This window comes from Acanthochromis polyacanthus, chromosome 8, assembly GCF_021347895.1.
Source record: "Acanthochromis polyacanthus isolate Apoly-LR-REF ecotype Palm Island chromosome 8, KAUST_Apoly_ChrSc, whole genome shotgun sequence".
NCBI lineage: Eukaryota > Metazoa > Chordata > Actinopteri > Pomacentridae > Acanthochromis > Acanthochromis polyacanthus.
In genome coordinates this window covers 9,708,547-9,722,699 of record NC_067120.1, presented here as the reverse complement: position 1 = coordinate 9,722,699, position 14,153 = coordinate 9,708,547, and the positions used below count along the sequence as shown (strand labels likewise).

Below are 14,153 nucleotides of genomic sequence, written 5' to 3'. Positions count from 1 at the left end.
GGAAAACAATACCTCACACTTTTCCACATGTACCATCCAGTGGTAACGATGAACACTCCACGTCTGACTCTTAAATTTTCTTTTCTTTTTTTGTCACTACAATAATGTTAAAAGTGTGCATTTTTTGTGTGTGTATGTGTGAAATCTATCCGTCATGATTATGCAGGTAACTGCCACCGCCTAAAATCAATTGCTCAATATGCCAACTAACTTGACTTGTTTTTGTCATTTTGTACATCAGGTGAAATAAGATGGCCTTAAAGAAATACTCACACAAAACATGCCCACAATATGTTTTAATAATGTTAACATATTAATTAATTTTAGTAGGGGCTGGAACCAATGTCAACCAAAGCAAACTGTCATTTGTACTGAATACAAATTACAATGTCAATATGAAATCATTGATGTTGGTCTATCCATTCCACATTCATTAAAGACTGACTCAAACATTTTTTTTTCAGAGATCCATAGATTTCTTCTTATGTATACAATTTGTTCATGCTATGAAATGGCACATAGTATCCAGATTCACACACATATAAAGATACAGCTTAAGTGCACCAATGTAATAGTGTTTGTGTTTAAATTGTTTGCAGGTAAGAAAATGTATGGAAAATGGATATATATCGGGGCACTTAAATGCAACAAAGCCCTTGAATTCCGGTTTCTGTCTGCAGATTTCTGATTATTTCCAATGAATATATTAAGAAAAGCACAGCATTTATGTTAAATATTGCATTTATGTTTTCTTAACAATGCCAATTCTGCAAAGATGTTGCTCTGTAGTTATAAAGTCTAAGTTATACAACCACTTAGAGAAAATCTCCAAAACGTATAGTGTAACCATAGTGTTCCATTTCCACCTCTACAACTAGTGCACAACACAACAAACCCCAGGGAACACTCAATGCCACTAAGCTGATGATCCAAAAATAGTCGCAGTCATAAACACACTCTTTGGCCAGAGCAAAGGTGAATCCTTAAAGCCAACACTGTGTTAGCCGACAAACGTGGACAAGTGAGACGTGCCATAGTCAACATACATCACAACCGGATGTGATTACATTTCACAGTTACTGGACCTTCTTAATTCATTAAGATTCTGACTACTGCTTACCAAATTGACAAAAATGGTTTGGAATTCTAAATGGTACAATCCACAATTTTGAATTTCGAATCTACAATTACATGTTCAGACTAAAATGTTCACTTTAGGTAATGTAGAAATGTGTGGCATTGGTACACACCACGTAAACATGCGCTTAGCAGAAACATGTTTCTCACAAACTGCGCTGATCATGTAACTCCAGTTTGGTTGAAATACAGATGATTCTTTTTCTTCCAATTATTTAAAATGTACAATTAGGTGTGAGTAAATAATCACTTTTAAGTGTCACAATTAGTTCAAAGTTTTTTAAGACGAATGTCAGAAGACATCTTGTTTTTATCACTCCCACTATACTACATAAGCTTCACTCTGTTCTGTTCACAATAGTGACTACTTCTTAAAACAAACCACTGTGTTCCTCGATCTAATATGTACTAACAACATTCCATTTTGTAGAGGTGCCCAAGACACAAGAAAATTTAAAGCCCCAGTCTGCTAGTGGAACAGCAATTCATGTGTCTAAGTGTCCTGTGTTGGTCTACATGAAATGTTAACCGAGGACTCAGCATCATGGCAAATACAGTCATTTAGTGATGGCCTGGTTGATGTTGTGCCATAATCTGCAGAATGAGCCGTTAAAGCTGTTTAGCACAGGTTAGTACAAAAATAGAGGAATCTAAAAAGAATAAACAAAGCTATTAGATGATAACTTGGTAGTTATGAAAAGGTTAAACATACTAATGCAACACATATCAGTATTGCCTACCATAAAAAATAGCTACAATGTGTTGATGTTTCAATTGTAAGTTCATCTAATTCTTATTAGTATTAGTACTGAGTATTTTAGTACTGCTATATATAATACCAAAGGCTATATTAATCTGGTAATTGTAACTAAATAACTGGATTTACTCCAAGCTTTAGGCAGCAAACTTTAAGTATAATAAAAGAGCAAACCAAAATCACTTAGATAGCATTATTACAGTGTGTGGACTGCAGCATTAGGATAGCTTCTGAATGTGCACTTCAACATACAGTCATACATTGGCAATTGTTGAGTTTGGAAATATCTTTGACTTAAATCTTTCTCAGTCTTCAGAGGGGTTCTCAAGGTAAATTGTTGCGACTCTTTTCTCTTGAGAAATCTTCACTGGCGTCTCCAAGATGTGGGACTGCAGCTCTGGCTCTGAAGTACCCTCAGCATGGCTTTCCTGCACATCCATCTGGAAGCTGAAGGACTTCTCTGGTTGTCCCAGTTTAACGTATCTCTGAGTGATTTCAGACGCAGATTCTCCTTCACTGCCTAAGACATCAAAATCCCCACTATGAGCATCATCATCTTCAACAACTCGGATACTGTAGCCTCCTCCTGCCCCGCCCTGGAAGGCCTTCTCCAGCCCTAGGTTAGAGGATCTGAGAGCTGCCATGATCTGGTCTTCAGACAGATCATCTCCTGCATCCAGCAGTCCAGACTCTTCCAGGCTTTGAGAGACATTTAGCTCTGCAACTATAGTCATGGTGCCATTGTCAGTTGACTGTTGCACTTTTTTGACATCGAGAGCCACATTCTGAGGACTTTCACTGCTCACCTTTGTGAGGAAAGCCAGCTCCTCTCTTAGTGGACCTGACACGGAGCTTTGTAGCTTCTCGATTGCCCCTCTCAGCTGATCTTTGGGCTCCAAAGAGTCCTCTCTCAGGAACTCAAGCACCGACTCCTGCACTATAGGTGAGACCCGAACCTCTTCTTCAATGATGCACTCTGGAAAACTCTCTTTGACAAATAGACGATCTCCTGACGGTAACTTGTATTCTTCACTTTCCTCTACAGTCACTCTTTTCTGGGGAAGGCTTTCATCTTGATAATACCTCTCATCTGACAGGTCATCTACAATGCCATAATGGCCATACGAAGTTATCCCACCACCCTCCTCAGGTTCAGAAAGGTTGTCATCTGGTGTAGAGACAAAATACTCATGAGAATCTTGGTCATGGGAGAAGTGTGAGGATTCACTCTCTCTTGAGACCTCTTGAACTTGTACATATCCCCCCTTGGATTGATCTGTGCCTGTTATGGAGGACTGCATGGCATCATCATCGCCCCTCTGAGTGCCATGGGGGACATTATCTAGCTCCTCGATTTGGAAATATGTAGAGGGTTCATAGAAACTAGATCTGGACTTCTGTTCAACCTCAAGCTCCTCTTCACTATAAGACTCCACTGGTTCCTCAATGATTTCCACATTGACCGACTTGTTTTCTAGGTTTTGTCCTCCCTGGAGGCCACTTAGCAGATTTGTGATCATGCTTCCTGTTGCTGTATCCTTGATGTCCTCCAGTGAGACCTTCTTTACACCTTGGCTCAGTATTTCATCCAGAGCAGAGTCCTCAGAAACATCCAGCTCTTCTTCCACTTTGGACTCCAGCACAATCTGTGTTTTAGTCGTTCCGTCTTCCAGCTCAGTTTTCTCCACATGATATCTGACCTTTGACTCTCCCGATGAGCAGACCTTAGCTTCTAAACCTGCTGGTTTGATCACTTTCTCAATTATCTCTTCTACAGACACAGAGTCTAAAATCTTTTTCTCAGATGGGCCTATTGTAGACTCTGTTCTCTCTTTGTCCTTGGACTTGTCATAATCGCTGCCTTTCTCTTTTTCATCTGACACATGCTTTTTGCTTTCTGTCTCGGTTTTTGTGCGTTCGAGGTTCATCATTGGCGGTGGCACCACTTTTACTGATGTGGTCTCAGCTGCAGAAGACTTAATGGGGCTAATATGGCTCTCTTCTTGTTTTATTTTCACAGGTTTATCCTCTGCTTTTGTTTTCTGACTCATTTGCTTTTCTCTTTGGCCTATTTGTGTATCTTTGGTGCTGGTGGCGGTAGCAGAGGCTGAAGCAGCAGCTCGAGCTTTGTTGAATGAGATCATGTCCTTCCTGGATGTTGGACTCTGATGGCGAGTTCTCTCTGCAACTGAAATGGGAATGACCCTAGAGGGACTTCTCGACCCAGAGAGAGACACAGGGGACCTTCCCACGCTGGATGTTGGTGGCGAGTACCGTATGTCCATATGTTGTCTGGTGGTTAGGGTGGAAGCTCGTGGAGTGTAGGGTTGGGAAGGCATCTTGATATCTGAGAAGTAGTTAGCATAAATAATTAATGACACATTGGCACCTTCTATTGAGTGTTGCAAAATATCTGAGCATATTCCCATTTAAATAGATAGATATAATATCATCTGGCAATCATTATATGAATAAAAATAACTCAAACACTTTTCAGTACAGTACCTATTATTCTTTCTCTCTGATGTTGAGTCCCCCTCCTTTGTGCATCTTGCATACCTATTGTCCCACCTTCCAGTAGAGCCCTAAACAGAGAAAAGAGACAAGATTAAACACTCTTGAAGACAAATAAAGCTACAAATAAATCAGAGTAAATCTCCGACTCTCCCCTTCTTTCAACAAAGCAATTTTTTCATGTATTTACAAAGACAAATCAAAGGCAAGTACCTCACAAGACGGTGTACTTCATTCAGCTCTGCCATTTCAACCCTCTCAAACTAAACTCAACAGGCTTACAAGACGGTATGAATCCCGGACCTGGCCATATAGGGTAGTAATCATCAAAATCAAAACAAGCTGCTGTAATCTAATAAATAATTTTGTAAATACTGTTGGAATTAGTTTAAGCAGCTCACCTTTCCTTGGCCATGCTTCAACAAGCCTACAACAGCAACAAGTGGCACAAAAAAAGAACAACCTCTCTGGAGAGTGCCTTCTGAAAGACTGACCTAAAAATAACGACTACAATGCAGGGCTGACCACACTTCCTAATGAATCCTAAAGCAAAAGCTGACTCGTGACACGTACCAAAACACATGCTGCCGCCACGTCTCTAAGCAAGCATTCTGTCTATTTAAAACGTTCAAAACAAACCAGATGTGCCTGTAGAGAATACATAAAGGCACACTGGAATAGATAGTCTACTGGAGTACTTCCTGGGAATTGACTTCATAAAATTTAATTATCAATCAACAACTTCAAGACAGTTGAAATGCAATGAAAATGGAGACAAGAAGTTATTACACAACAATGGTAACTACAAAGACACACTCTTGAAATGTGAAAATACTGTTTATGAACTACTTTATAAATAGCCTTGCCTTTCAGTAAAAATAGTCTGTTCGTATGTCACCACATGTCATCTGGTTATGTTATGAGCATGAAGACTAGATGTACTATGCTATAATTGGATAAGAAATGTCAGATATAATTAATTTTGCTTCATCAACACAAATCACAGAGAAAATTTTAACAACTTTTTCAAAGATGTATGCACAGTATGTGTAGTATTAATGACAGTATATTTCAGCTAATCATTTTCACTGAGATAGGAGCACTGAGTGTCAAGACCAGGAGGAAGCGAGCAGCTGATTTATCCTAATGTGAAATGATGACATTGCTAATTAAGTTAGGAGTAACTTCAGGAAGGGATGGGCTACTTTGACCAGTCATCTGTTCTTGAAAGCATGTAATTATGTCCATAGAAGGAGTATAAAACCAAAATTCATCAAAAAAGAGCTTACTATGTAGAGCTATACATTTCTGTCCTGGCTGTATTTTCACATGTACTTCTACTTTTCCTCACAGAAATCAATCATACCCCCAGCTCTTATCCCTTTTAGATTGAACTTGAATTTTGTTAGTGAATAGATTTGAGAAGCTCATACTCTTTAAACTAGAGTAGCTCTTAAAGGACATATTGTGTCTCTTTTCAGCAAATTAATGAAAGTCTCACAGGGCCCCAGAATGTGTCCCTCATTTTTTTCAGCTTAAAATACTACAAAAATGATCCATATTTACCAGGACTGTTTTAGCCTCATTCCAAACAGACTATTTTAGTGTTAATAACTTTAAAAACAAAGTTACTGCTGTCCACACCCCGTTCAGGAACAAGAATCTCTCTGCCTCCCGGCACAAAACAAAACAGGTGGCCACAAGGGAGCTGACAGACGTGGATAACCAGAACTTTGTATCTCTTCTTTCTGTCTGAACGATCATTTTATATACACATTCACAGCACAGTTGTTGCTTTGAACTTATGTATGGTGAGTCTGTTAGACAACATTCAGGTTCTAAAATCAGTAGTTTAGGTGCAGAGCAGCAGCTTAGAAATGGTTCTGTAGTGACTGCTGGCTTATATGTAGTATTGATGGGCTGTGTGTTGAGTCACTATTTCATGTTCATTTCATTGCCTGACAACAGAAAAACAAAAAAATTGGCTTAAGGTAGTAAATAAAACTGGCAGCTGCTAATTCTAAATGGCTTACCTGGGAGCAGCGAGCAGTAGGAGGGTAGCTTTATGCAAATTTTGTAGCTCAGTGACTATTTACTCCTCAGTTTCTACACAGAATCTAAATAAAACATGACTGACTTGTAAAGCTGGGAGGCCATAAGGCAGGGGCTTGAGGAATGACAGTTGTAAGTGGCTTCATATTTAAAAGAATTTTCATCATATTAGACGTATAAATCAACTTTTCAAGAAATTTTGAACTGCTTTTTTTTTTCTAGACACCAAACCCTCATTTCCTGTATCTTTTATTCATAGAATGCACGTGGACATCTCACAGTCGGAACTGGTTTTAAAAGCTAAAATGAAGGATGAATGAATTTCACATAGCTGCTTTGGTTTTACCATTCAGCTCAGTTGCACAGTCAGGGTTTACTGGGATGTTTGAATGTAGAATAGAGCTTGAATCCCTCAAGTTTATAAAAAAAAAAACTGTGCTTTTCCTACTGAGGCAAAATGTCTGTTGGGAAAAGGCCTTTTTCTACTCAAAGCCATGCTTTAAATAATTGATTTGTTGTTACTGAACGACGGACAAAGCACAAATATGTCCATTACCTGTATGCAGCCACCTCCATGCCCAGATCCATCTTCACCTGCAGAAGGTGCTGATGGTCTCTCATCTTGTCTTCTATAGTGTCAGCCATGGCGTTCCTCTCATGCTCCAGCTGCTCAATAATCATCTGAAGGAAAGAAAACAAACACATTTTCAAGTTTTCACTCTGCCCACAGTTTTCATTTTACAAGTCTGTGGTCATCCCTTTGGGTATTATGAGTCTTTTTGTTTGTTTAGCCATGCAGTTTAACTAAAATCACATAATCACTCAAATCTCTTGTTAACCATAAGTCTTTCATTGCAATTTTTACTGCAGCCTACTGACAAAAATCATTTTTCCAGTTCCAAATTTTCAAACCAACAAATCAGGTCTCACCAAACAGTAACTACTTTTGATTTTCCTGTAAAATTTGACATCCAGTTACTTTAATTTTAACATGTAGTTAAACTGAGAAGTGTTGGATGCTACTACATGGAAATCACCCTGGAGTGTGCAGCCAGTGTTGTCATTTGTAACTGACTGACCTTACTTGGGGCTCCATCTTTAGGAGGCTAATAAGGATTTGTCAGTCTGACAGCTAATTGGTTTAAGTGGCTGGAGTAATTTAGCAGCTATAAAGCACTGGGCAGGTTGGATGCGTTCAGCCAGTCAAGCTATTCAATCCTTTTATATTGAGGTCAAACATTGCACGCATGAAGATCCACGCTTTGGACAGTTAGTGGAGCACAAACCTGCCAGAGACCACTTCATGCTGGTCATTATGGACTGAGGAGAATCTATCCCATGTGTTAGGATGCACTTAAAACATACAGCTAGAGGATGCCAATAATCTAGTCATAAATCTCAACCGAGAATTAGATTGTGGATGTGATAGTTTTTGGGCTTAAGAATCAGTCTGATCCATGTCAATTAATTTGCTGCAGCCTTCAGTGCTGCAGCTGCACCAGTGCCTTTAAGGATCGGTGGGTGTGGCAGGGGGAGAGGGACGAGCCTCGCCCTTCTCCTGTGGCTCAGTGGAATGAAAATGAGATTATTCTGTCAATATTTTGTGATATTTTAACACTCAGTGTGGTTAAATCTTCACTTTGGTCCCTTTGTAATATTAATACACACCTCCTCTGCTCTGCTCTTTCTTAATGCTTTTGTCCTCACCTGATATTCACCGAGGTCCACCCGGAATTTTTCGTGCATGTTCATCAGCTGCTCCTCAAGACGCACTTGAATCTTCCCTTGTCTTTCCGCTTCTTTGCGCATTTTGTCCAACTCACACGCGTATAGCATCTTCTCCCTCTGCAGGTCGCTCAGTCTGGCCTGGTCCGCTTTGATCGACTGCTCCATCTCCTCCACCTTCTGCTGGTACATATCAAAGGTCTCGATCCATCCCTGGGACAGACCTCTGGCGTACTCTTGCACCTCCTCCACGGAGACCACCGGAGGGCCGCGGTAAGTTTGCGTGATGATGGGAACCATCCGGGACTCCACCTTGTGCCGGAGTTTGCTCGTTTCCTGCCTGTGCGCATCCTCCAAGCGTCTGTACTCGTTCTCCAGTTGAAGCAGCCGCTGCTGGAGTTCGCTGTTGGTCTTGTGTGCGTGTTGAAGCTCCTTCTCACAGCCCTTGAGCTCCCCGCTGACGTCCCTGCACACGTCGGTCTGCTCGCTGCACAGAGACTGGACCATCTGCAACTCTCGCCATATCTTCTCCCTCTCCATCTCCGCCTGGGACTTCTCCAACGACAGCTGCCCCACCATTCTCCGCAGATCCTGCATTTCAGCTTTGTAGTTATGTTCCCGATCAGCGGTCCTCACCTGTCTGAGTTGACTGATTTCCGCGATGAGATGCGCATTTTCTTGCTCCAGCTGCTTCGTCCTGGACAGGTACTGGGCAAGTCTGCTGTTGAGCTCCTGCAGCTGGTGTTTCTCGGTCTCAAAAGTCCTCTTGAAAGGAAGCATCGTTGCATTTAATAGTTAAAAACAAGTGATTTTTCAAAGCAAATCAAAGCTTGTTTGGTGAGTTGTTCAGGAGACGGGGTGTCCCGGTGTCATTTGCGTGTGCGTCTGTGGGCGCAACTGTGATGTAATTTGCGAGCGGTGGCCTTTGACAAGTGCAGGAGGAGGAGGGCGGGTCCTAAATGCATCACAAGAGCGTCCCAGGCGCGTCCGAGATCCTGGCAGATGTTGTGGTGCGTTTAGGTGCTGTTTGAAAAAATAACATTCTGCCCTGAAAACCAAATGAGAACAGTATGAATATGAGAGATTAAACTTTACAAAACGAGAGCAAACAAACAAAAAAAAGTAACGCTGGCCCAGTTATATGTTATTATACACATATTTTCCTTTAGATTTTAAATCAAGTATCATGCCCAAAATGCATTTACCTCCATAGACACTAGTCAAAAGTCTGGACACCAGTGGCGGATCTTCCGTGGGGGCACGGGGGGGGGACAGTGCCTCCAACCGAGATCTGATTGGCCACCCCATGTACTCTTTTCAAACTCTACTTTGGAGGCCTAAACATACCCCAAAACGCGTCAAACTTTGCATGCAAATCAGGACTGGCGAAAAGTTTGATATTTTATGGGAGTTGCGCACGTGTGGCTCCATAGCGCCCCCTGTAAAATTGAAAAAGTGGTCATTAGGCCAACTGCCATGACGTTTCATCTACAGTCACAATATTCGGGGGGCATATGCAGCACATCAGGACACACGAACAAGTCAATCACAGCCATGCCCTAAACTTAACAGGAAGTCGGCCATCTTGAGTTAGCTGTAAATTTTTTTCTGATAATAACTTATCGGGGGTAAGTTCAAGAGACCTCAAATTTGGCCACTATATGCAGCAGTCCTTTATGATGAAAAGTTCTCAAAATGCTCCGCAAAAGTCAAAGGGTGTGGTCATGGCAACTCCCAAAAACGGTGATCCTTTGCCATCAAACAGGAAGTGCTGTATAAGTCTGCTAAACATGCTCCAATCTGCCTGAAACTTTACATGTATGATCAGAGTCCCGCCCTGACGACATCCATGTAGTTAAATACATTCACAGTCATAACTCCACCTTGTGATATCAGGAAATAAACTTTTTTTACACTTTGATGTACTATTGTCAACAGGTTGATCAGATTCACCTTAAATTTGGTGACATAAGCCTAAACACGGTGATGATGATTCCCGGAGAAAATGGTGGCTCGTCATCAAAGGGTGTGTCTGTGCCGGCGCGGCAAATTTTGATGTTTCGCCATGAAAATTGAATTATTTATATCTCAGCAGCATGTGGTCCAATTTGGACCAAACTTCATATGATGGACACCAGTCAGGGTCTGAACACATCCACACTCATGAATTTAGAAATAGTCATAGCACCACCCAATGGTAACAGGGAGTTCCTGTCATTACATTTGCATGTCCCATTGCCCGATACTTTGTCATATCATTCTAGAAATTTGACAGCTTAGTGTTCACACCTAGATGATGCCACAGTGTGAAGATTTTGACGATTCATAAAACACTGTTGCCGTGGCAATGCACCATTGATGTGACAAACAAAGTACTTTTTGACAGGTTAAAAATGCTCAAAAACCTGCCAAAGAAATTGATGAGAGAGTTGCCCTCTTTGCCAGGATGTACAGCAGGCATGGGTGATCAAAAGTTATCAAAATGTTCCTCAAAAGTCTGAGGGCGTAGAAATGGCGACCCCTGGAAATTTACAATTCACCATGAACCAGGAAATGCTGTGTAACTGGCCTGAGCATGATCTAATCTGTCTCAAACTTTACATCTCTGGTCAATGTCCTGCCCTGATCACATTCACATGCTAATTTAAAGCCATAGCGCTGCCTACTGGATGGAAGGAAATGCTCTAAAACTAGCCTGTACATGCTCTGATCTGCTTAAAGATTTGAATGATGTTCAAATCTTTGTTGGCTGTTTTGTTGATGTTGGTTTCTAAATGTTTTCTGACACTCAGCCCCAAACATTAAAACCTTTTACGGCTCACAAGCTGCAACAATTCACACATTATCAACTGTCTTTCTGACTAAACTAAGATAAAAAGTGAAAAACTGCCTGATTCCTGCATCATGAATGTCAGTCTTTTTGGTTTTTATGACAGGAAACTGAATATATTTGGGTTTGACATTTTATAAACCAAAGCAAGAGATGAATTACTGGAGAAAACAATCAACATATTAATTGGGAAATAAAATGTGTTTTCCAACATGTATGGCTGAATTACTCCAACATTACAAGATGCATACAATTTCAATTCAATTTTATTTCTATAATGCAAATTACAGGTCAAATTGTCTCAAGATGCTTTATTTTTATATTTTTTGTATTTTATTTTTATATTTTATTTAAAATATGACAAAGTAAGAAATGTAAACCTCTTGACTAATTCAATTTGTTATTTGGTTTTTAATAGACTAATCGACAACAAAAATAACTTTCTCCACTAAAACTAATAAACATGAGGTCAAATAGAAGGAACAGTTTTAAGTCCTGCAGTCCCACGACGACAAGAGTAAAGTTTCTCAACAAAACTAAATCTGCTGGTGGATTCTATTAAACTCCTAATAAATGATAATAAAGTGTGATACTAAAGGTTTGTGGTGCTAAAAATTTCAAAAATATCAAGTTGAACATCTGGATGGAGGTTGATAAAAGTTGACCTTCTCTTGCTCTTCTAGTCGTCTTCCTTCTAGTCGCTGTAAAAACTCACTCCATCCTCGCTGACTTCAACACCTCTTCATGACAACTTGTTCTGCCTCTGACCTCGTGGAAGCTCCAGAAACTCGGGAAAACCCGTCGAGACTCGAAGAACTCGCGAAAACCTGAAAAACTCGTTGGGCGGGGGAAGGTGTGGTGGGTGGTGGGGGCAGGTGGGGGAGAAGAGGGGGGCAGTGGGGGGAGGTGGGGGGTAGAGGGGGGGAGGTTGCCACCCACCTCCCCACCTACTCTCCGCCCTGACTCCACCCAGACTCCACCCATGTGGTCACTTGGAAACTACGATGACAAAGGGATGACGAAATTATATGTTTTTATCTGATCTGTAGCTCAGTGGGTTAAGAATAGGCCAATGGAGCTGTAGGTTGCTGGTTCAAGACCTGATCCTGCTTAAATTTTTTGAAAAACTTAGACAAAGACAGAAAGAAAAATGCCAGTGGTGGGTCTTGAACCTGCTACCTTCCACTTGGTAGTCTCTCTTCTTACCCCCTGAGTTATTCACTCAGATACTAGTTCTTCTTCTTTTTTTGCACATTTATCATCTATTTTTTGTCGTTTTCGAGTTTTTTTTTTTAACTCGAGTCTCATCTCGACCATTTTTCTCAGGAGGTTGGACTTCAGCCTTTGTGCTGGAGGGTTGAACCCTCAGTTCCAAGACTTTCCAAAGCCTCCACACCTCCCGAGTCCTCAGGACCTGAGCTTTCACACAGTCTGAGGGCTGAAATTTTCTAAGTCCCACAGTAGATCTCTGTTAGATTTAACTTTCAGACAGTCCAAGGACTGATATCTCCTAAGTTCCTGAGTAGTTCTGTGTTAGTTTGAACCTTCAGACAGTCTGAGGACGGAAATCTTCTAAGTTCTTGAGTAGTTTCTGTTAGTTTGAACCTTCAGACAGTCTGAGGACTGAAGTTTTAAAAGTTTCTCTTTACTTCTCTGTTAGTTTGAACTCTCTGGTTAACAGAAGCCTTAAAACTTGTGACCATGAATCTTGATTTCACATTTAGACAATCCATCTGAGTTCTTCTCAGACCTTCACCTGTGGGTTCTTTAGAAATCCTGAACAAACTTTGATTCTCTTCACTGGACAGTAAAGTTTGTGTAGATCAGAAGGTAACATTAGTTTGATCGATGCCTTCAACTACTAGTAGACTTTATCTGGAAAGCAGTTTTCTTAAATAAGCTCTTAGTAAATCTGTCCACAATCAAATCAAGAACACAGAAAGAGAAAATGTTTGAAGAAACAACTTGATGTTTTCATGTCAGACTAGAAAACGCTTTAAGACCTTTATCTGTTTTTGCTCTTTTTGATCATTTTATTGTCTCTTCTGTTTAATTTGATTTTCTAAAGTCTAACTGGTGTCTTTTCAGATGTTTTGTCTTTAGTTGGATTCTTCTTAAATGTTTAGTTTTGTTCTTTTCTTACCTTTTATTCTTTTCTAATGTCTGATCTGATTTAAAATGTTTTGCCTTTTTAATGTTTTATCGGCTCGTTTGAAAAATTTCCTTTTCTCCTTGGCACAAACAAGAGTGGATGAGATGCAAACCCTCACATGAGAGATCAAACAGTTTGAAAAATGTCCTTTTCTTTCCCAGTGTTTAATTTTTAGATTAAATCTTTAAGGTTCTTCTTTTTAAATGTTTTACCACCTTTTATTGTTTCATTTTCTTTTTAAATGCTTCATTGTGTTTTCTGTTTAATTCCTATTTAAAGTTTTGTCTTTAAGATTTAATTTTCTATTTAAACATTTTTTAATTAAATATTTTGTCTTTTTAAAGGTTTAATATTCTAATTAAACATTTTGTATTTTTAAAAATGTTTAATGCTCTTCTTGTTTAATTGTATTTTTTAAATGTTTATCTAAAATATTTCATCTTTAATGTTCAATATTATCTTGAAAAAATGTTTAATTTTATAATTATGTTTTATATCTTCTGTTTAATTATCTAATTAAATATTTTATCTGTTTAATATAATTTAATTGTATTTAATGTTTAATTTTCTTTTTAAAAGGTTTATTGTATTAAATGCTTTTTTCCTTTGATTTAATTGCTTTTTTTATTTTAAATGTAGGTTATTTCTTTATTCTTTTTTTCTGTCAAGATTTCAACCCCAACCTTAAAAATGAAACAAACCCTTAAATCACAATGAAAATACGTCTGTTGTCACAATCATGAGTTAGTCAATTAAGTTTATCAATTCAACTTTATTTGTTCAGCACCTTTCACACAGATGACAAAACTAAACAAGCAACAAGTAAAACTATAATTAAAACTCAAACATTTTAAAAGGGAAAGATTTAACATGGCAATATAGTCTGTTGTGTCCAGGGGATGGAGGGAGTTTATTCAAGTCTTCTTGGGCTCACATGGTAAATCATTTAAAATAGAAACTTGATATTCAGTCTTAAGGAAACTGCA

The 14,153-nt window shown here is 39.5% G+C and overlaps 2 protein-coding genes across 2 annotated transcripts in view; one reads left to right on the top strand and one right to left on the bottom strand.

Annotated features, from left to right (window-relative positions):
- The window catches only part of ttc23 (tetratricopeptide repeat domain 23), a 37,982-nt gene that overhangs the window by 10,661 nt on the left and 13,168 nt on the right, over window positions 1-14,153 (top strand). The window lies entirely within an intron of this gene.
- Window positions 282-9,128, bottom strand: synm (synemin, intermediate filament protein). Its single transcript, XM_022211227.2, has 4 exons — window positions 8,168-9,128; window positions 7,017-7,141; window positions 4,400-4,479; window positions 282-4,241 (listed from the first exon to the last, which is right to left on the bottom strand). The coding sequence occupies exons 1-4, from the start codon at window positions 8,963-8,965 to the stop codon at window positions 2,200-2,202; spliced, it is 3,045 nt and encodes a 1,014-aa protein (XP_022066919.2). The 5' UTR covers window positions 8,966-9,128; the 3' UTR covers window positions 282-2,199.

Excerpts from the sequence above, each read along its gene's own strand:
- synm (XM_022211227.2), bottom strand. The coding sequence starts at position 8,965 with ATGCTTCCTTTCAAGAGGACTTTTGAGACCGAGAAACACCAGCTGCAG. Across the intron at positions 7,142-8,167 it reads TGGACCTCGGTGAATATCAG|ATGATTATTGAGCAGCTGGA; the intron begins GTGAGGACAAAA and ends TCTTTCCTTCAG. Across the intron at positions 4,480-7,016 it reads ATGGAGGTGGCTGCATACAG|GGCTCTACTGGAAGGTGGGA; the intron begins GTAATGGACATA and ends TTCTCTGTTTAG.